Raw genomic sequence first — 23879 nt, 5'->3', positions numbered from 1 at the left:
GTGAATATGACGGGAACATGGCTGGTATCCTCCCTCTGGTGTTTCTGATCTTTAGCCTGGGGACTTCTGTTGTGTATTCTGGTGAGTAATAATAATATTATCAAGGATAATAACTAAGAAGATAATGATAATAACTAAGAAGCTGATTAATATCATGTTAATACATAGTTATACCTACAAGTAGACACAATAACAAAAGAATATCCATGACTTGCTTGCTAGTAGCTGGAATAATTATTTACTTTTATGCTTTTTTTTACATAATCAGACACAAATATACACACAACTACATGTAAAGACAAATACCCGCCCCCCCCCCCCCCCCCCGGTGAAAATATTCTGTTGAGAATTTTTAGTTTTCTTAAGGTTACAATTGTTACTAAGTAGAAAATGTATCATTAACAGAAAGCTCCCAAATACCCCAGGGTCTGGCAAGAAGTACATTTGTACCCTGCTCACAGTTGGGGCCCTCACAGATGTAGTTAGTGGAGGGGGTAATGGGCTATGTGGTACTAAATCGTCTGTAACACAGACACTTGGTCTGATAGTGGCCCTTATCTACAGTACAGGCTTTGGACACAAACACAGCCACCATCATGCCTAAGGAGTTTAGGAACCTAGACTTTCTACACTTTGTTTCAGAAATTAACCCTATATATATATATATATATATTAACTTTTCCTTAACCCATAGAAAGACAAACCATACACCTCTCCTAAGAACTGCAAAAGTTTATCTTGATGTGGCGCAATGTGACATTGCATTTTTTGGATATATATCTGCATTAGCCCCTTCCCCCTTTTTCTTATTTCAGTACCACCCCTCTTGTTTATTAACAGCATTAATAGATTAAAAAAAAGGAGTTTAGAAACCCAGACATGTACAAGGTTTTTTTACCAACCAACTTTTCAGAACATGAATATTTTCCAAATTTCACTTCCCTTAATCCATTAATACAAGATATTATCTTTTACCCTATTGCATATAATTGGTGCAATTTTTTGGCAGGCATGGATTCACAGTAAATTTTAACCATTGTATGTATGTATGTATAACTTTATTTATAAAGCGCCACAAGGGTACGCAGTGCTGTACAATCTTACAATATACACAATTACACACAGGGAGGACAAGTGTTATAATAAATACAATACATATATATAAATACACAGGGAGTAAGTGCCATGTGGTATGAGACACAGTAGGAATTCCCCGTAGAGCTTACAATCTGAGTGGTTGGGTAACATACAGGCACAAACTGGAAGGTAAGAGGCACCAGGTATGGGCATTTGCCCTAAAGTGCAGGACTGGGCAAAATAATGTTTTAGTGCCCCAGAAGGTACAGTCTGAGTTTTATCTTAATGAGAGTGGGTGAGTGTTCCCTACGGAGGGATTCAGGTATAGAGTTCCAGAGGAAAGGGCAGCGAGATAGAAAGGGTTAAGATGAGAGAGTGCAGTGGGTGTGGATGGGGTAAAGAGACGGAGGCTCTGAGAGGAGCAGAGGAGATGACCAGGAACGTGCAGGGAGACCAGTGAGGGAATGTAGTGAGGAGCAGGGAGACCAGTGAGGGAATGTAGTGAGGAGCAGGGAGACCAGTGAGGGAATGTAGTGAGGAGCAGAGGAGACCAGTGAGGGAATGTAGTGAGGAGCAGGGAGACCAGTGAGGGAATATAGTGAGGGGAAGGGAGACCAGTGAGGGAATGTAGTGAGGAGCAGGGAGACCAGTGAGGGAATGTAGTGAGGAGCAGTAAGACCAGTGAGGGAATGTAGTGAGGAGCAGGGAGACCAGTGAGGGAATGTAGTGAGGAGCAGGAGACCAGTGAGGGAATGTAGTGAGGAGCAGGGAGACCAGTGAGGGAATGTAGTGAGGAGCAGAGGAGTGAGGGAATGTAGTGAGGAGCAGAGGAGTGAGGGAATGTAGTGAGGAGCAGGGAGACCAGTGAGGGAATGTAGTGAGGAGTAGGGAGACCAGTGAGGGAATGTAGTGAGGAGCAGGGAGACCAGTGAGGGAATGTAGTGAGGAGTAGGGAGACCAGTGAGGGAATGTAGTGAGGAGCAGGGAGACCAGTGAGGGAATGTAGTGAGGAGTAGGGTGACCAGTGAGGGAATGTAGTGAGGAGCAGAGGAGTGAGGGAATGTAGTGAGGAGCAGAGGACTGAGGGAATGTAGTGAGGAGCAGGGAGACCAGTGAGGGAATGTAGTGAGGAGTAGGGAGACCAGTGAGGGAATGTAGTGAGGAGCAGAGGAGTGAGGGGCTTTGAATGTTAGCAGAAGGATTCTGGCAGCCATGCAAGAGAGAATAGAATTGACAAAAGAAATCAGCAAAGTCCTGGGGGTTTGTGTTCAGATACGATTGATTCATTAGGTGAAGGATGGAGTAGTGCATTAAATATGGAGAATAATTGCCGTGGGTTTGATTTATTATTATTTATAAGTGTATTATAGTATACTTGCTTGGCCTGGGATAGGGCAGTATTGAGGCACACCATAAGAAATTTATAGTGGAGGAAATCTGCTTTCGCACGAGATTTTCTCCAAATGCGCTCAGCAGATTGTGCACAGGAGCAGAAATAATGTCCGAGGGTTAAGCCAGGGACGGGGGTTGTGGGCACGATGGGGAGCATGGGTGTTTATTGCGGATGATAAAACAGAGTTGTAGCTATTTACCAGTAACTCAGGATCAGAGGAAGCACAGAAGGAGGAGAGGCTAGAGCTAAGAGAGTTAGAGAGAGAAGTTATATCAACCATTCGAGTGTTGCTAATCAGGGTTTTAGGCTGAGAGTTAGTAGAAGGAGACACGTGCGAGATAGAAAAAGAGATAAGATGATGATCTGAAAGAGGAAAAGGCTCACTGTTAAATGTAGATAGATCTAGATTTTTGGAAAACACCAGATGTAGGAAATGACTATCCTTATGGGTAGCTGTATTAGTCCCACTGCCGGAGATCAAAGGAGGAGGTTAGATGGAGAAATCGAGAGGGCCAGGGCTGAGAGGGGTCATCTATATGGCAATTGAAATCTCCCAAAATGATTGCAGGGGTGTCAGAGCATAGAAAAAAAGAGAGCCAGGATTCAAAGTCAGAGAGAAACGTAGCCAAGGATTTTGAAGAAGGAGGTCTGTAAACAACTGCCCCCCCCCCCCCCGCACAGAGAGAGGGTGGAACAGCTGAACTGCATGCACCTCAAAAGAAAGAAACCTGAAAGTAGGGGGTATAGGGATTAGTTTAACCCGGCAATGAGGGGAGAGCAGAACCCCTACCCCTCCCCCACGGCCAGTAATGCGGGGAGTGTGAGAGAGGGAAAGGCCGCCATAGGAGAGAGCTGCCTCAATAGCATTATCATTCTGAGAGAGCCAGGTCTCTGTTATGGCAAACAGGTGAAAAGACTTGGAGCAAAACAGATCATGAATTAATTGGCTTTGTTAGTTTCAGAGCGGGTATTGAGAAGGGCATAAGGGAAGGGGAGGTAAGAACAGGAGAGAGTGGGAATTTGGATAAGATTAGACAGGTTAGTAGTATGTGAGGGTTTTACCAGAAGAGAAGCATTGCGTGGGTGATAGCAGATAGGTATACAGCAGATAGGTATATAGCAGATAGGTATATGGCAGGGACCAGGATTAGGAGAGATATCGCGTGCGGCAAGTAGGAGCAGTAAGGAGAGGGAGAGGAGGTGGGAGAGTGATTTGAATTTTTTAAGCTTTTGCGGGGTATTAGTTATATAGATTATAAGAGCAGCAGTGTGTAGAATGGAGCAGAGAGGAAGATATTGCTATGGAGTAGGGACAGGCAGCTGGGGGGCTAAAGGAAGACGTTACCTTTGGAAGCACAAACATGAAAGATAAAACTAATAAGAGCAATGACATTATGCAGGTATATCCAGGAAACTGGGTCCCGATTCACATGGACTGAGGCTAGACGGTCTTCTGCCGTTGCTCCCTAATTGCTCCTCTTGTTAAACTCCCTATTCATTTCACTTGGGAAGGATTCACTCATGCGCTGCTTTCCCAAATGAGGTTCTTAAGATATAGGGAGAGCAAACTGGGCCTGAACACAGGACTGGGGAATCAGAGCTGATATATAGATACATGCACTCCTCACTACACTGGACAGCATAGACCACAATACTTTTTATGTCCCTTCTGTATTGGGTATTTTGGGTGTACCAACTTCGGTTTCAGCATGTTGCTTGGTTCAGTGGAACCATAAGGAATGGATATAAACAGGTAAGATGAAATAACTTCTTTCCCACATTTCCCTCAAAATATGCTCACTGCTCAGGATTGTACTGCCTTCAGCCCTTTCCATCTAAGTGATCAACAAACTCTTTTGCTGAGTGCCCTACTCCACAAGGAACTCCAACACCGATTATGCAGGATGTGATAATTGCCATCATTGGAACATTAGAGAAACAGGTTGGCACTCTAGAGTACCACACGGTCTCTATTGCTGCCCACATTTTTATATTAGCAAGTGTTTACTACCTCCACCACTTCCTCCCCCCCATTTTAATGGGAGACTTTAGAACTGTCCTCAACCCTGCAGCTGACAGGCTGAGAATACTTGGGGAGAATTAGCAGCCCATCGGGACTGGTTTAGAGCCAGAAATGGATTTGTGAAGGTGGTTTTACCCTTCCACACAATAGTACTCATGCTAGGAAGGCCCTTAACGGTCCCTGTCTGTTATGTTTTCATAACTCACCGGTGCTTCCTTAACAGGCAATGAATTAAAGAGTTTGATGCATGCCTTAGAGACTGTGTGATCTGGGAGAGGCTGAGGATCAATATGCAGTTGATACAAGCTCCAGTAGAAAAATGGGGTCTTGCCCTTCCAAAATTCCTGATGGACTTTTATGCCAGCAAAGGAGTATGCATGCCTGGAGGTGGCTCAACCCAGACCCAAATAACCAGGCCATGGTCAACCAATTGCATAGAGGTCTTCCCACAATATATATCATGACCTGTTCCGTGAAAACTGCAACTCATTCATAGGACTGTGGTGTCTGCTTCACCGACTAGCTGCCAGCTACCTTTCCCAGTCAAAAGCTGACCTACACAGCATAAGGATGTCCAGATAAGTTTGGGAACATGGAACACATGTCTGGCAGATACACAAATAGGAGACCCTTCCCTCTAACTCTAGGTACAGCCCATTTGCATCGAGAGGCCCCTATAACTGGAGAGGCCCCAATGGACATTTGTATAGTTCTAACCTTTATTAAGTCATAATACAACAGATCTTAGATTGCACATCTTTTGTGGGATACACTGTTACTCCATGAATAGTACATCATTGATCTATACATTCTTCTTTATTTTGTTTTCCTTTTTTATGTGTACGATTACATGATATTCGTCAATGTTATTGTTACAAAACAATCAAAATAAATATTTGCCTTTGTTTTACAGCTCTTACACTCCTGTTTCAGTTAAATATTGTTTCTCTTTGTATGGTATCATTATAAACTGTAAACCAAGCCTATTTTTGTTTCCATAGGAAGTCACACTCTACACTATGATGTCACTATTGTATCAGCACCGACCCCTGGGGTCCCTCGGTATTTAGTTAGCATGTATGTAGATGGCGTGCAGTATGGGAAGTACAACAGTGACATACGCCATGCCGAGGCTTTATATCCGTCCCTGAGGGCACTTTCTGAGCACATAGAAAGGCAAACTCAGTATGCTCAGGAACATGAAATGAGGCAAAGACACAGGCTGAATTTTCTAAAGGGATATTTAAATACAAAAGGTAAGTGTAAAATACCTTGCATTTCCACATAGTTGTGCTCTGCGCCACTGTATTCGCTTGGCCCCTCTTGGCACATTTTGATTCAAGGAAACAGTGAATCTACTGCCACCTCCAAAGGTGACAGTATCTCCAGGAGACCCTAGTGTCCTGTGTCAACAGCTGAAGCACATTTGGGTCTTATGAATCCCATAGTTGTCACTTTGACGTGGAGCACCAGAAATAGTAAAATCCAAACACTGAAAAGATTTAGTGCAACTGTGTCCGATTCGCATTAAAGTGTAAGAATATCCTAACTCACTGGCTGCAATTTTATCAGACAGATGCATCAGATGCAGGAATTTGAATGTAAAAAAATATGTGGAGAAATGCTGCATTGTGAGTAAAAAATATGGAGAAAATTGCACACTGCACATAAGAAGCAGTATAAATACAATCAGATGAAAATTCTGTACCATTTCTGAAATAATCAAGTTACTCTTCACTCTCAACATCTGTCTCTCAACAATCTCTCTTCATGCAGGAGTCGGGGTCAGATCTTGATTGACATTTATGTTTAATATAGAATTTGTGGGGTGCTCCCTTTTGCCTAGAAGATGTATTTGAGCTCATTTTTTTTAAATAACTGACTCCAACACTAATCCTCCATGTAGAGAGACATTATTTGAGCTGGAGCTGGTTATCTTGAAAGAGTGAGCTCTAGGCAAGGGACTCCACTTCTTATGATGTATTAGACCTAAATGTCAAAATCAAAATCTGACTCTTTCTTTGTTAAAGAAAATGAAGAGAAATGGGTTGCTAAGAGAGGGATAGCGAAGAGTAACTTTATAAATATTTTTTCGAAACTGATGCAAAAATTTGCCACAACAAAAAGTCAGTCGCGTATCAGGCTTACCAGGTAGGATCAGGCGTGTAGAGAGAGAGACCCACGAGCGCCCCACACAGCCCAAAGCTCACCTGAGGATGGTACAGGGAGCTGAGGGAGTGACGAGTAGCCGGTGAGGCCGGAAACGAGGTACACAAGGATGAGACGAAGGCTTGGTCAGGCAGATCCAGGTCGAGTCAGGCAGCAGAGGTTCTTAAACGGTAAACAGGCCAAAATCAGGAACAGAGAGTAGTCGGAAGGTCAAAAGCAGAACAGGGTCAAACCGAGGTATCAGGAACAGGAACAGGCTAGGTATCTTAGGAGTGGACCGTGATACCCAGGCACTGATAGGCATTGTAACCAGCCTTAAATAGCCCAGGGGGGAAGGCGTCAAGACGCACGCAATGCACCTGACGTGCGTCAAGACGCACGCCGCGTAACGCTATACGTGCGCGTAATTTCACCGTACGTGCTCGCGAAAAGTCGCCGCGCATGTACGCGATCCATCTCAATGGATCCGCGCGCATAATCGCGCGCGCACCAGGACGAGACGCGAGAATACGCACAATGCGACGCGACGTTCAGGTCGCGACACGCACTGAGCGACGAAAACCATGCCGACGGCGGACAACGCGGCGAACACGGTGAGTATCCTAACAGTCGTGGTCACGTTGAAAAAGTTGCGCTCGTCGCAAACAACCCACAGCCCCATCAAAATAGTCACACGCATAAAAGTCGTGTGGTAGCCACATTTTGTGAATTTTTAGCTGTTTTGCAAATATTCCTGCTTATAAAAATTTGATTTAGTTTAATTCCCCTACGATCTCCTACTCTCACTTGTGACAACTCAATGATGCACAGAAAGTAAAGAGAGCCCAATCCTTACAAGTGTCAATGATGAAAAAGCAGCAGCACTCCGGTTATGTTGAAATAAAAGTGACTTTTACTCAAGTGCACAAGGCAACATTTTGGGCATCAACCCAGCCCTTTATTAAGCCTAATCATACAAATACAATCAAGTGTTATATACCACACAGGAATATAAGTCCACACAGGAATATAAGTCCACACAGGAATATAAGTCCACACAGGAATAGGCTGATACACACAGCTGCAAAGGGTAACCCCAAATAGTTACTTTAACTCATGGTTAGCCGATAGGGGTGTCCCACCCAGGGCCGGATTTACCAATTGGCCGCCCAGAGGCCGCCCCCGCTCGCACGCCCCCCCCCCGCAGTGGGCATGCGTGTGTGAACAAGGGGAGGCGGGGTTTACGCGCGCATGCGCGAACAGTGCGCATGCGCTGTAGGCCAAACATGCATACGGAGCAGTGGGGAGAAGTCCCCATTGCTCCGTATGGGGACAAAACTTTTACAATTTTGGTGCGGCGGGGCGGCATGCTGCCCCCAGGTTTCTGCTGCCCTAGGCCCGGGCCTTTGGGGCCTTTCCACAAATCCGGGCCTGGTCCCACCCAGGGTACACTCCTCTTAGATAAGATAAGGTTCCCACAGTTGGTCGGAACCAAAGCTCTAGTCCAGTGCAGGAAAGAATCTGAATCTTTTATCCCTGGGGCAGTGTATTTTAGAATTCCCCCTTCAGAAGAATGCTGGAGGGGGGAAGGGACAGAGTCCATTCTGATTGGCTCAGTTATCCGAAACCTGTGCTCAGTCCCCTCTCACGTGCACAGAGGCGCTAGGGTGGAGTCTTTTGTTCAGCTCACGTGCACAGCTTGCTTTGGAGGGAAATTCCAGGAACCAGAGATGCAATATAAACTGGGGGTGGGGAAAGCTGGGCCCGACCTGGGCAATACTTCTAACATAGGGGAGTAGTTCTGTGTTATAACAATAAGTATCTTACTTCAATGTATTTCATCAACAACAAATTCTTCTGGCTCCAATGCCACACTCAGGGGGCAAATCACCCCTCAATTGTTAGGGATCAGGAGCTTCCACATCTTTAAAGCTTACTGTCCTAAAAAGAAAAACATTTCAAAGATTAAAAATTGAACAAAAACACTCCTCTTCCTGTGGGTATATAACACTTGATTGTATTTGTAGTATGAGGCTTGATAAAGGGCTGGGTTGATGCCCAAAACGTTGCCTTGTGCACTTAAGTAAAAGTCACTTTTTTCAACATTACCGGAGTGCTGCTGCTTTTTCATCATTGATACAGTTTTACCCGGGCAGAGGGTTCAGCGTGCACCTGGGGCTACATTAAGCCGTTTTGTCCACCGTGTAGCACACTTTAATTGGTTTCAATCCTTACAAGTGGACACCCACTTTCATGCTATTGTCCAAACATGTAACCAGGAATGGAACTAGGGGAAGGTAAAAAAGGTCATGTGCCTAGAGCTTACAACCAATGGGTGTGCAGGAACCCACGGCTCATACCTCTGCTCCCTTCTCTAACTCTGGGCTGCACATCCAGAACTGCACTGAGGAGCAAACAGGTGGGGTTGTTGGCAAGCAGTGAGGGGAAAGGGGTTGGTGGCATCTTGTCTTCTTGGCACCGAAAGCTGAGTGTGTACGGTTGTATTGCAGGTAATGGTAATATCTACCAGAGGAGGCTTGCCTGTGAGCTGTATGAAGATGGCACCATTGGTGGATATGAGGAGATTGCCTTTGATGGAAAGGAGTTTTTCAGTTTCGATAAGGAGAGAGTGGTGTATGTGCCTGTAACACAGGAGGCTGCGATGTTATCGTACCTATGGAATATACGTTATGATCCCACTGATACTAAGATATACATGGAGAATGACTGCATTGAGCATATAAAGCTGTATCTCCCTTATATATCCACTGACTTGGAGAAGAAAAGTAAGAATGTTTAAATAGCATTACACCTTTAATTAATTTGTTTCACTACTTTAATATATGTAGCACAGTTCCAAAGGGAACTAAAAAAGGAGGAGGAAAAAAGGTATTGCTGGAGTCTAGTGCTGCTATACATGTGTAGTTTCCTCACTTCTTGGCAGTATTAATAGTATTAATGGTATGCCTATGAGCAAGGAAGGGATGGGCATGCCTAGTATCCAATAGGATTAATGGTATGCCTATGAGCAAGGAAGGGATGGGCATGCCTAGTATCCAATAGGATTAATGGTATGCATATGAGCAAGGAAGGGATGGGCATGCCTAGTATCCAATAGGATTAATGGTATGCCTATGAGCAAGGAAGGGATGGGCATACCTAGTATCCAATAGGATTAATGGTATGCCTATGAGCAAGGAAGGGATGGGCATGCCTAGTATCCAATAGGATTAATGGTATGCATATGAGCAAGGAAGGGATGGGCATGCCTAGTATCCAATAGGATTAATGGTATGCCTATGAGCAAGGAAGGGATGGGCATGCCTAGTATCCAATAGGATTAATGGTATACATATGAGCAAGGAAGGGATGGGCATGCCTAGTATCCAATAGGATTAATGGTATACATATGAGCAAGGAAGGGATGGGCATGACTAGTATCCAATAGGATTAATGGTGTGCATATGAGCAAGGAAGGGATGGGCATGCCTAGTATCCAATAGGATTAATGGTATGCCTATGAGCAAGGAGGGGATGGGCATGCCTAGTATCCAATAGGATTAATGGTATGCATATGAGCAAGGAGGGGATGGGCATGCCTAGTATCCAATAGGATTAATGGTGTGCATATGAGCAAGGAAGGGATGGGCATGACTAGTATCCAATAGGATTAATGGTGTGCATATGAGCAAGGAAGGGATGGGCATGCCTAGTATCCAATAGGATTAATGGTATGCCTATGAGCAAGGAAGGGATGGGCATGACTAGTATCCAATAGGATTAATGGTGTGCATATGAGCAAGGAAGGGATGGGCATACCTAGTATCCAATAGGATTAATGGTATACGTATGAGCAAGGAAGGGATGGGTATGACTAGTATCCAATAGGATTAATGGTGTGCATATGAGCAAGGAAGGGATGGGCATGCCTAGTATCCAATAGGATTAATGGTATGCCTATGAGCAAGGAAGGGATGGGCATGCCTAGTATCCAATAGGATTAATCGTAAGAGATAAAGAGAGAGAGCATGCTCAATAGCGAATATGATGAATTCACATCAGTGATCAAGAAGAGAAGAAAAGGATTAAGACAAAGAGGGAAGGACTCGCTTTCCCCATCAGTCTCTAAAAAACAAAATGGATGAGCTACAGACTAGATGTTATGAAGAATATTCTCCTCTGCCCTCTGTACATTCTACTGTCGCAAAGCAATCCTATTCTAACTAACTAACAGGCTTCCCCAGGGAGGTGCTAACAATGTAAAGAATGTCCAGAAGCCTTTGAAGATGGTAAGGCCTTTTTTTTAAGCAAAATTAAAAATTATATACTGTTCCAAACAGGTTATTTATTAAAGCCAAAAAGTTGCTGCTGCACTCTGGGGACAAACAGGTATCCTTTATTCCGTATCGATGATTTGGCCCTCACTGGGGTCTTTGTCAAGGGAATACAATTCAATTAAACAGTGACTAAAACAGACTCGCCCCAGGACACTCACAGCAGCTCCCCCCATCCTCAAGTATGTTTGTGGCATCCTTTATTTCATCTGCAAAAATCTAAAAATTAGGAGAAAAAAAAGCTTCAGCAGATTTACTGCAAACCATTTTTATTTTTGATCCTTTATTTCATATTGTGGTCCTAACTGGGGCCTTTACATAGCTACGTTGAGTTCAAAAAAGACTAAAGTCCATAAAATTTAACCCTTCCATATAAACCCCGGTGCTCTTACCGACCTCTCTCTCCACTCACATACAGACCCACACTGACCTATCCACTCACATACAGACCCATACTGACCTATCTATCCACTCACATACAGACCCACACTGACCCATCTATCCACTCACATACAGACCCACACTGACCTATCCACTCACATACAGACCCATACTGACCTATCTATCCACTCACATACAGACCCACACTGACCTATCTATCCACTCACATACAGACCCACACTGACCTATCTATACACTCACATACAGACCCATACTGACCTATCTATACACTCACATACAGACCCATACTGACCTATCCACTCACATACAGACCCATACTGACCTATCCACTCACATACAGACCCATACTGACCTATCCACTCACATACAGACCCATACTGACCTATCTATCCACTCACATACAGACCCACACTGACCTATCCACTCACATACAGACCCATACTGACCTATCCACTCACATACAGACCCACACTGACCTATCTATCCACTCACATACAGACCCACACTGACCTATCTATACACTCACATACAGACCCACACTGACCTATCTATCCACTCACATACAGACCCACACTGACCTATCCACTCACATACAGACCCACACTGACCTATCCACTCACATACAGACCCATACTGACCTATCTGTACACTCACATACAGACCCACACTGACCTATCCACTCACATACAGACCCATACTGACCTATCCACTCACATACAGACCCATACTGACCTATCTATACACTCACATACAGACCCATACTGACCTATCTATCCACTCACATACAGACCCATACTGACCTATCCACTCACATACAGACCCATACTGACCTATCTATCCACTCACATACAGACCCACACTGACCTATCCACTCACATACAGACCCACACTGACCTATCTATCCACTCACATACAGACCCACACTGACCTATCTATCCACTCACATACAGACCCATACTGACCTATCTATCCACTCACATACAGACCCACACTGACCTATCTATCCACTCACATACAGACCCATACTGACCTATCTATCCACTCACATACAGACCCATACTGACCTATCTATCCACTCACATACAGACCCATACTGACCTATCTATCCACTCACATACAGACCCATACTGACCTATCCACTCACATACAGACCCATACTGACCTATCTATCCACTCACATACAGACCCACACTGACCTATCTATCCACTCACATACAGACCCACACTGACCTATCTATCCACTCACATACAGACCCATACTGACCTATCTATCCACTCACATACAGACCCACACTGACCTATCTATACACTCACATACAGACCCACACTGACCTATCTATACACTCACATACAGACCCATACTGACCTATCTATCCACTCACATACAGACCCACACTGACCTATCCACTCACATACAGACCCATACTGACCTATCCACTCACATACAGACCCATACTGACCTATCTATCCACTCACATACAGACCCACACTGACCTATCCACTCACATACAGACCCATACTGACCTATCTATACACTCACATACAGACCATACTGACCTATCCACTCACATACAGACCCATACTGACCTATCTATACACTCACATACAGACCCATACTGACCTATCTATACACTCACATACAGACCCACACTGACCTATCTATCCACTCACATACAGACCCATACTGACCTATCTATCCACTCACATACAGACCCACACTGACCTATCTATCCACTCACATACAGACCCATACTGAACTATCCACTCACATACAGATCCATACTGACCTATCTATCCACTCACATACAGACCCATACTGACCTATCTATCCACTCACATACAGACCCACACTGACCTATCCACTCACATACAGACCCATACTGACCTATCTATCCACTCACATACAGACCCATACTGACCTATCTATCCACTCACATACAGACCCACACTGACCTATCCCCTCATATACAGACCCACACTGACCTATCTATACACTCACATACAGACCCATACTGACCTATCTATACACTCACATACAGACCCATACTGACCTATCTATACACTCACATACAGACCCATACTGACCTATCTATACACTCACATACAGACCCACACTGACCTATCTATCCACTCACATACAGACCCACACTGACCTATCTATCCACTCACATACAGACCCACACTGACCTATCTATCCACTCACATACAGACTCATACTGACCTATCTATCCACTCACATACAGACCCATACTGACCTATCTATACACTCACATACAGACCCACACTGACCTATCTATCCACTCACATACAGACCCACACTGACCTATCTATCCACTCACATACAGACCCACACTGACCTATCTATACACTCACATACAGACCCATACTGACCTATCCACTCACATACAGACCCATAATGACCTATCTATCCACTCACATACAGACCCATACTGACCTATCTATCCACTCACATACAGACCCATACTGACCTATCTATCCACTCACATACAGACCCATACTGACCTATCCACTCACATACAGACCCACACTGACCTATCTATCCACTCACATACAGACCCACACTGACCTATCTATCCACTCACATACAGACCCACACTGACCTATCTATCCACTCACATACAGACCCATACTGACCTATCTATCCACTCACATACAGACCCACACTGACCTATCTATCCACTCACATAAAGACCCACACTGACCTATCTATCCACTCACATAGAGACCCACACTGACCTATCTATCCACTCAGATACAGACCCATACTGACCTATCTATCCACTCACATACAGACCCACACTGACCTATCTATCCACTCATATACAGACCCACACTGACCTATCTATCCACTCACATACAGACCCATACTGACCTATCCACTCACATACAGACCCACACTGACCTATCTATCCACTCACATACAGACCCACACTGACCTATCTATCCACTCACATACAGACCCATACTGACCTATCTATCCACTCACATACAGACCCACACTGACCTATCCACTCACATACAGACCCATACTGACCTATCCACTCACATACAGACCCACACTGACCTATCTATCAACTCACATACAGACCCATTCTGACCTATCTACTCACATACAGACCCATACTAACCTATCTATCCACTCACATACAGACCCATTCTGACCTATCCACTCACATACAGACCCACACTGACCTATCTATCCACTCACATACAGACCCATACTGACCTATCTATCCACTCACATACAGACCCATACTGACCTATCTATACACTCACATACAGACCCATACTGACCTATCTATCCACTCACATACAGACCCATACTAACCTATCTATCCACTCACATACAGACCCACACTGACCTATCTATCCACTCACATACAGACCCACACTGACCTAACTATATTTACCAACATTAATACTAACTGTAGATATTAGTATCACAATAGCCTTGGATATTCCGCTTGTTCAAGAACTCATCCAGGCCCCTCTTATAGGCATTAACAGAATCTGCTATTTCCCCATTTCCCAACCTCAGTGCCCTCACCCTGAGGAACCCCCTACCCATCATCCCCCGGCAGGGCATTCCCCAACCCCCTCACTGCCCTCACCGTGAGGAACCCCCTACCCAACATCCCCCGGCAGGGCATTCCCCAACCCCCTCACTGCCCTCACCGTGAGGAACCCCCTACCCAACATCCCCCGGCAGGGCATTCCCCAACCCCCTCACTGCCCTCACCGTGAGGAACCCCCTACCCAACATCCCCCGGCAGGGCATTCCCCAACCCCCTCACTGCCCTCACCGTGAGGAACCCCCTACCCAACATCCCCCGGCAGGGCATTCCCGAACCCCCTCACTGCCCTCACCGTGAGGAACCCCCTACCCAACATCCCCCGGCAGGGCATTCCCCAACCTCACTGCCCTCACCATGAGGAACCCCCTACCCAACATCCCCCGGCAGGGCATTCCCCAACCCCCTCACTGCCCTCACCCTGAGGAACCCCCTACCCAACATCCCCCGGCAGGGCATTCCCCAACCCCACTGCCCTCACCGTGAGGAACCCCCTACCCAACATCCCCCGGCAGGGCATTCCCCAACCTCACTGCCCTCACCGTGAGGAACCCCCTACCCAACATCCCCCGGCAGGGCATTCCCCAACCTCACTGCCCTCACCGTGAGGAACCCCCTACCCAACATCCCCCGGCAGGGCATTCCCCAACCCCCTCACTGCCCTCACCGTGAGGAACCCCCTACCCAACATCCCCCGGCAGGGCATTCCCCAACCCCCTCACTGCCCTCACCGTGAGGAACCCCCTACCCAACATCCCCCGGCAGGGCACTCCCCAACCCCCTCACTGCCCTCACCGTGAGGAACCCCCTACCCAACATCCCCCGGCAGGGCATTCCCCAACCTCACTGCCCTCACCGTGAGGAACCCCCTTCCCAACATCCCCCGGCAGGGCATTCCCCAACCCCACTGCCCTCACCGTGAGGAACCCCCTACCCAACATCCCCCGGCAGGGCATTCCCCAACCCCCTCACTGCCCTCACCGTGAGGAACCCCCTTCCCAACATCCCCCGGCAGGGCATTCCCCAACCCCCTCACTGCCCTCACCGTGAGGAACCCCCTACCCAACATCCCCCGGCAGGGCATTCCCCAACCCCCTCACTTCCCTCACCGTGAGGAACCCCCTACCCAATATCCCCCGGCAGGGCATTGCCCAACCCCCTCACTGCCCTCACCGTGAGGAACCCCCTACCCAACATTCCCCGGCAGGGCATTCCCCAACCTCACTGCCCTCACCGTGAGGAACCCCCTACCCAACATCCCCCGGCAGGGCATTCCCCAACCTCACTGCCCTCACCGTGAGGAACCCTTTACCCAACATCCCCCGGCAGGGCATTCCCCAACCCCCTCACTGCCCTCACCCTGAGGAACCCCCTAAGCTGCTTCAAATGGAAGCTCCTTTCCTCTAATCTATAGGGGTGACCTCTGGTGCGCTGATTGTTTTTATGGGAAAAAGGAACACCCACCATCTGCCTATAATCCCCTCTAATGTACTTGTACAGAGTAATCATGTCCCCTCGCAAGCGCCTCTTTTCCAGAGAAAACAACCCCAACCCTGACAGTCTAACCCCATAGTTTAACCCTTCCATCCCCTTTACCAGTTTAGTTGCAGTCTCTGCACTCTCTCCAGCTCATTAATATCCTTCTTAAGGACTGGAGCCCAAAACTGCCCCCCATACTCAAGGTGAGGCCTTACCAGGGACCTATAAAGGGGCAAAATTATGTTCTCATCCCTTGAGTCAATGCCCTTTTTTATACAAGACAGCACTTTATTTGCTTTAGTAGCCACAGAATGACACTGCCTGGAATTAGGCAACTTGTTATCAACAAAACCCCCCAGATCCTTCTCCATTAAGGATGCCCCAACACACTACCATTCAGTAGATAGTTCGTGTTTATATTATTCCTACCAAAATGCATAACTTTGCACTTATCAACATTAAACCTAATTTTCCAGTTTACTGCCCAGCAATTGGTCTTCATTATTTTTTTTTTTTTATAGTTCTTTGGATTATTTTCCTTCCTCTTTTACATCTTTCCAGCTCTTTTACACCACCACCTGGTTGCTAAGGTAAACAGTACCCTAGCAACCAGATAGCTGCTGAAATACCAAACTAGAGAGTTGCTAAACAAAATCCCAAGTAACTGAAAAACTACAAAACATAAAAATGACAACCAATTGTAAATTGAATATCAGTCTACTTCATACCAAAAGTTCATTTCACAGTGAACAACCCATTTAATAAACAAGTTGAAAAACAAAGGACCAAGGACTGACCCCTGCGGTACCCACTAACCACACTGGTCCAATTAGAAAATGTTCCATTTACCCCACTCTGTGTAATCTATCCTTCAGCCAGTTCTCTATCCAATTACAAATATTATTTTCCAATATTCCTTTACCTTTTGTATGGTACTGTATCAAATGCTTTACCAAACTGTAAGTTGATCACATCCACTGCCATTCCAGAGTCTAGGTTCCTTATTGCCTGCCTTATTTAGGGCTAACATGTTTAACCTGGCTGTATTTTGCCCTATATAAATAGAAATTCTTATCAAAATGAAACTTGCCAGGAAAATAAAGAGTAACTTACAATCTGTTTTGTTAACATGCCTATTATCAAAAGTAAAAGAAATGGTGGTTTTCTACCCTCTGCACTTGGCTTTGGGCCCTCGGGTACAGGGGAACTATAGAGGTTGGAATGCTCATATGCAGGCATGATAATTTACAACGGATTTAATTATCTTTATTTGTAGCCATGTTACACTTCTATTGTAAGGAGTTTCTACTTTTGTTGCATTTGCTTTCACTAGCTAATGATTTCTCACTCTTCCTGCCAGTACCCCCCAAAGTGAAGGTTTCCAGCTCAGAGTCAGAGAGTGGCACCAAACTGCACTGCCGGGTGTATGGGTTCTACCCCCGAGATGTGGAAGTGAAGTGGATAAAGAATGGGAGAGATGAGATTCACTCAGAGGAGGCAGCACAGATCCTGCCAAACCCTGATGGCACCTATCAGATCAGAGTCAGTGTGGGGGTAACACTAGACAAAAATAGTAACTATTCCTGCCTTGTGGATCACAGCAGTTTGGAGACCCCCATGATTGTAAACTTTGGTGAGTTTTTTGTACTCTTGTTTAGTGTTTATAAGCAGGCCTTTGCAGTTCTAATGCAAGTTAGTGTCTGCTTTGCCTATTAGCACAGCCCACAGTGAGAACCCTGAAACCTCTTCTGCCTTCCCCTACTCCTAAATCTCTTGCCCCCTGCTGCCTTGACATATTGTGTTCCCCTCCAATAATGTCATTGTGCACACAGGAGCAGAGTGGGGTGGGAAGAGGCAAGGTAGCCGGCCAGGTTGCCTAGGGTGCCCAGTTGGGGTGGCCCACCCATGGGAGAGATGCATGCAATAAAGAGTCTGAGGGGAGTTGCCAAGAGTGGGGAATGGAGAGGCAGAAGGACAGTTGCAGAGTGGTGGGTGGCGCGCAGGCAGATTAAGCTAGGGGTTTTCCTTGAGATGCCTCCATCATTACTGGTGGTGCTGAGCTGCCCTGTGATTGGACAGGTGGCCTCAGTCAGCCTTCAGTCAGTAGTTGAAGCTTTAACCAGGAGAAATATTTAAAAAAACCTCAAAACCATACAGTGAGAAATGAAAAATAGAATAAGTTCAAGATTTATACTATAATATACTGTTTGTTGTATTGTTTCTTACTATACTGTATATTAGGAATTATTGTATTCATCCATTTTTAACTGAAAGAATACTATATTGTAAATAATGTAAACGGTTAATTTAGTTCTCCTAATATTTTTTTCTTCAGTTGTTTTCCCATGATGCTCACTAAATTACTACCTGTGAAAAAGATTTTCCTTCAAACCAATATCAGATCCTTACATTTTTTTTTACTATACATTTCCTTTTTTAACATTCAATATACAGTACCCAACAATGGAAGGCATTTGTATTTCATCATTTCTGCCAGTGTGATCCTGGGAATATTTATATACAGAAAGAGAATGACGAAAGGTATTTATTTTAATGTCAAAATATCATTATATTAGATATGTAACAGGTGTATGATCCAGAAAAGGGTACAGCATGTTGTTACTCTCGGCTCTGGGCACTGGGGGCTCTGGAAAGTGAAAGGACTAAGCAGGCAAGTCACACTCTGTCATAAGCAACTTGGGCACCAGGGGTCATTTATAAACATTGGGCAGATGGGCACTTTGCCAGTAAATGATGGCAAGAGGTAGAATCATAAGAATGGTTATTCTACATGCAGCTGTCTAAAAAAGCTCATCACTGATTGGTTGTCATGGGTTGTGGCCCAAATATAAATGAGCCTGTGTGTCAATTTCACTGAACTCATAGGATCTACAGTTATTACCCAGATAAGGCAGCGGAAAAGTAACCTGGTGAGGTTGAGATGGGCTAAAATGAGCCAAAAAGCCCTTTTTAAATGCAAGATATGCACCGAGAGCCTACTTAGAACAGACAGTAGCCACAGGCCGTGACTCTCACTCAAGGAATATTGGGTGAAGACATACAAATCACTTCTTAATGTCCCTGTGGCCATCTATGGATCCAGAACCACTGGTTTAAGTTTAACAATAGGCAGAGAACATTTCCCTTCCATAGTGCCACAGTGAGCTTCTCCCTCTCTATCCAGCACCAGTTCAGCAGTATAACTGGGAGTCTAGTCTAGACTTGACAATATAGTAACTACAAAGAAGAATAACTATAAAATAAAACCCTTATGGTCAATCTGTTCCCTTCTTTTTAATGGCAAGGTGTCAAATAGTACTCAGCCCACATTAGTTTGATGCTTCTCAAGGATGTGGCCCATCACTTTCTCACTCCTACCTGACATGGTTGCTGCAAGTAGCAGGGTACAGGGGCTTGGTATCCATTCTCCAGTCCCACTTAGTTTGTCAGTGCCGGTGTGCTCAGGGATATTAGGCACAATGGAAAGTCACATGTATCTGAATTAGCAACAGGCTTTAAACTCAAACATGTTTTCCTAATTTCACTTGTTGCCAACGCATTGAAAATGCATCCAGTGTCGGACTGGAATCCCGGGGGCCCACCAGAAAACCTTAGTTTATGGGCCCACTCTCCAAAATATTTTTCCTCCTTTCCTCACTCAAAATCTTTATTCTCCTATTATTTTTACTTACATGCCAGTATCTAGCTTTCCATCTATTTCTCCTCTTTTTTCCTATTTAGAAATAGGGAATGACCATGAAGTAGGCCAAATGGCCAGGAGCAGGAGGGCCCACTGACACCTGGGCCCACCGGGAGTTTTCCTGGTATCCTGGGGGGCCAGTCCAACACTGAATGCATCTTGTGGGGAACAATATAATAGCATAGGTATTATAACTATGTACTAAGCATAACTGAGCAGGAACAGCCCTGAGTTTGCTTATAGCTGAGATATTCTGTAGGAACATGGGAGAGTATAGTGGCATACAGTATATAGACAGCATTGCAGGGCAGTCAGTGATGACATTTTCCTCATCATCTCCAGGTTCTTAATCCCCATATCTCCTCCCTGTAGTTGCTTGTGCCATGTAACTATTTTTTCTTTCATTATAAATAATGTTTTTTGTTTTCTTTTAGACTCTCAAGGCAGCCATGAACCTGTGAGTATCGGTGGGGAGAGCTTGAACACTGATGCCCACCCAGAGGCGCAGGAAGAGCAGATAACTGATAGCCCGCCGGAGGGATTAGAAAACTCTAATGAGATTTTACGAAAAGTTGAAAAGAGGGATTTGCCTTTTTATATCAAGCAAGTTTTAAAGCCTCAATGAAGCTGTCCCACTAATTTTTTAAAGAAGTTGAATAATTTCAGTTGCGAACAAATTTATCTGACCAAATTCTGCTGCTCAAAAGCAATTACAGATGCAGGAGAATTCACCAGAGAATGCTGATTATGAGCACTACGGCAGCCATCTTGTTATCTTACATGTAGACTTCATTGTGTCCCGAGAGCTGGGGAATTTTTCAGCAATCGATATTGTTTAGAGCAGGGATCCCCAACATTTTTTTTACCACACTCTTGTGTTACCACACAAGCAACCCAAGCAACCCAAGTTATTCGGGGATGCCAAATAAGGGCTGTGATTGGCTATTTGGTAGACACATGTGGACTGCTAGCCTGCTCTGTGTTTCCACTTGCCTCCAAGAAAAATGAGCAAAGACATTATGGCCACTGGGAGCAACATCAAAGAGGGGGTGAGCAACATGGTGCCCCCGAGCCACTGGTTGGGGATCACTGGGTTAGAGGAGCAGAGGGGCCTAAGCCTTTTTTTTTGTAGCATTACTTATTGGAGTTAGATAACTGACTGGAGGATGGGGCAATTCTCTGGTGGATCCTGGAGGTGCCAGGGGGCAGATGGGAAAGAAGCAGAACTTGGAAAGAGTCTGGTCCTGGAGCCCAAACTAAAGGGAGGTTCACCAGAGGCAATAAGGCACGTCCTACATGCCCAACAGGGAGGTGTTACCCCTGCAGCTCCACCTGCCAAGCAACAAGAATTCTCAAGGTGACAGACACCGCTGTCTCAGTGCAACAGAATTGCTTGTAAACTCTACTGACTCAAACCCTCTGAGCATTTGCTTAATAAGTCCCCCTTTTATTACATATGGGGGTTTGTGTAGCAATTGAACTGTGTGTTTTAAATATCCCACCTGTAAGTAATTATATTGGGCTGAAAATCCCCCACAGACTGTTCTTCAACTTTGGCTTATTCTTCCGCTTCTTGTTATTATTATTATTCTTAGCGCCCCCATATTCTAAACGCTACTCCTCCTACAGTTTTAGGGGTACAGCACTCAAACTCCCCACACATCTTCACCCTATAGCGGAGCAGGTTGCTTGTGCTTTTCTAAGTGATCCCGCCCCCCGTCTTTTTGTGGCACCGCTCCGAACCCCCCAATTTTCCCATTGACTTTGACAGGGAGGATTTTCAAACTGCTGCCGCACTTACAGCTTTGAAGCTACAGCCCCCAAACTTGAATAACATAATCATGGGGTCACCCCGAATGAAACAGTGACATCTGTTGTGGGAGAGGCCACCAACATCCAATCAAATTTCACCTATTGAATTTTGGCATTTTTGCCGATGTTCGCTACATCCCTATATGTTACCTACCCACTTAGATTGTAAGCTCTACGGGTCAGGGACCTCCTTCCTACTGTGTCTCATACTGGATGGCACTTATTCCCTGTGCATTTATACTTATTCCCTGTATTTATTATAATATGTGCCCTGCCTGTGTGTAATTTTGACCATTGTAAGATTGTACATTGCTGCGTCTCTTTTTAGTGCTTTATAAATACATTCCAAACATTTTTTGGATATGGGCCATAACGCAGACCAACTGAAATTTATGGTCCCCCCTAAAATATGGAGGGAACCGGGAACTCAAATTGAAACAGAGAGAAGTTTGGTGGATACATAAACTACTGTCTTTGGCGCCAAAAGGGTTAAACAAAGACTATGATTTATATCTGTTTTTATGGATGTACAGTATATATTATGTTCCAATTGTTTGCACAAAGGGTTACACATGCAGGGAGTGTGGGTGGATAAAATGGATTGTTTACAACCGTTGCCATGGTATCACCTATCGTGTCACTTCCTGTATTTGACTACTTAATTGGAGAATTACACCTGCACTACTGTTTGTCTGTTTGAGCTTGATAAAGGGCACAGGGCTTGCCCGAAACGTCGCTGAATTACTACAGAAATGCCGGCTACATGTAAGATGTTTTTATTATTATGAACTGAATATACCTTTTTGCACTTTTTGGAAAAACGTTTGAGTGCCGCCTTTTCTTGTTGTTTTATATATATATATATATATACAGTGGAGGAAACAATTATTTGACCCCTCACTGATTTTGTAAGTTTGTCCAATGACAAAGAAATGAAAAGTCTCAGAACAGTATCATTTCAATGGTAGGTTTATTTTAACAGTGGCAGATAGCACATCAAAAGGAAAATCGAAAAAATAACTTTAAATAAAAGATAGCAACTGATTTGCATTTCATTGAGTGAAATAAGTTTTTGAACCCCTACCAACCATTAAGAGTTCTGGCTCCCACAGAGTGGTTAGACACTTCTACTCAATTAGTCAACCTCATTAAGGACACCTGTCTTAACTAGTCACCTGTATAAAAGACACCTGTCCACAGAATCAATCAATCAAGCAGACTCCAAACTCTCCAACATGGGAAAGACCAAAGAGCTGTCCAAGGATGTCAGAGACAAAATTGTAGACCTGCACAAGGCTGGAATGGGCTACAAAACCATTAGCAAGAAGCTGGGAGAGAAGGTGACAACTGTTGGTGCGATTGTTCGAAAATGGAAGGAGCACAAAATGACCATCAATCGACCTCGCTCTGGGGCTCCACGCAAGATCTCACCTCGTGGGGTGTCAATGATTCTGAGAAAGGTGAAAAAGCATCCTAGAACTACACGGGAGGAGTTAGTTAATGACCTCAAATTAGCAGGGACCACAGTCACCAAGAAAACCATTGGAAACACATTACACCGCAATGGATTAAAATCCTGCAGGGCTCGCAAGGTCCCCCTGCTCAAGAAGGCACATGTGCAGGCCCGTCTGAAGTTTGCCAATGAACACCTGAATGATTCTGTGAGTGACTGGGAGAAGGTGCTGTGGTCTGATGAGACCAAAATAGAGCTCTTTGGCATTAACTCAACTCGCTGTGTTTGGAGGAAGAAAAATGCTGCCTATGACCCCCAAAACACCGTCCCCACCGTCAAGCATGGGGGTGGAAACATTTTGCTTTGGGGGTGTTTTTCTGCTAAGGGCACAGGACAACTTATTCGCATTAACGGGAAAATGGACGGAGCCATGTATCGTGAAATCCTGAACGACAACCTCCTTCC

General features: G+C 45.1%; 1 protein-coding gene across 1 annotated transcript; it reads left to right on the top strand.

The window, feature by feature from the left end:
- Positions 1-21694, top strand: LOC100495225 (class I histocompatibility antigen, F10 alpha chain). The gene is made up of 6 exons (XM_031890829.1): positions 1-81; positions 5495-5749; positions 9152-9427; positions 17810-18082; positions 18904-18990; positions 20584-21694. The coding sequence occupies exons 1-6, from the start codon at positions 18-20 to the stop codon at positions 20772-20774; spliced, it is 1146 nt and encodes a 381-aa protein (XP_031746689.1). The 5' UTR covers positions 1-17; the 3' UTR covers positions 20775-21694.
- Positions 21695-23879: the final 2185 nt, after the last annotated feature.

This window comes from Xenopus tropicalis, chromosome 8, assembly GCF_000004195.4.
Source record: "Xenopus tropicalis strain Nigerian chromosome 8, UCB_Xtro_10.0, whole genome shotgun sequence".
Classification (NCBI taxonomy): domain Eukaryota; kingdom Metazoa; phylum Chordata; class Amphibia; order Anura; family Pipidae; genus Xenopus; species Xenopus tropicalis.
The sequence above is the reverse complement of the archived record's forward strand: the minus strand, read 5'-3'. Positions and strand labels throughout refer to the sequence as shown.

What these genes read in the sequence shown, in the direction of transcription:
- LOC100495225 (XM_031890829.1), top strand. Translation starts at nt 18, where the DNA reads ATGGCTGGTATCCTCCCTCTGGTGTTTCTGATCTTTAGCCTGGGGACT. An exon ending in GACTTCTGTTGTGTATTCTG is followed by an intron (nt 82 to 5,494) that starts GTGAGTAATAAT and finishes TTGTTTCCATAG; the next exon opens with GAAGTCACACTCTACACTAT. An exon ending in CACTGACTTGGAGAAGAAAA is followed by an intron (nt 9,428 to 17,809) that starts GTAAGAATGTTT and finishes TCTTCCTGCCAG; the next exon opens with TACCCCCCAAAGTGAAGGTT.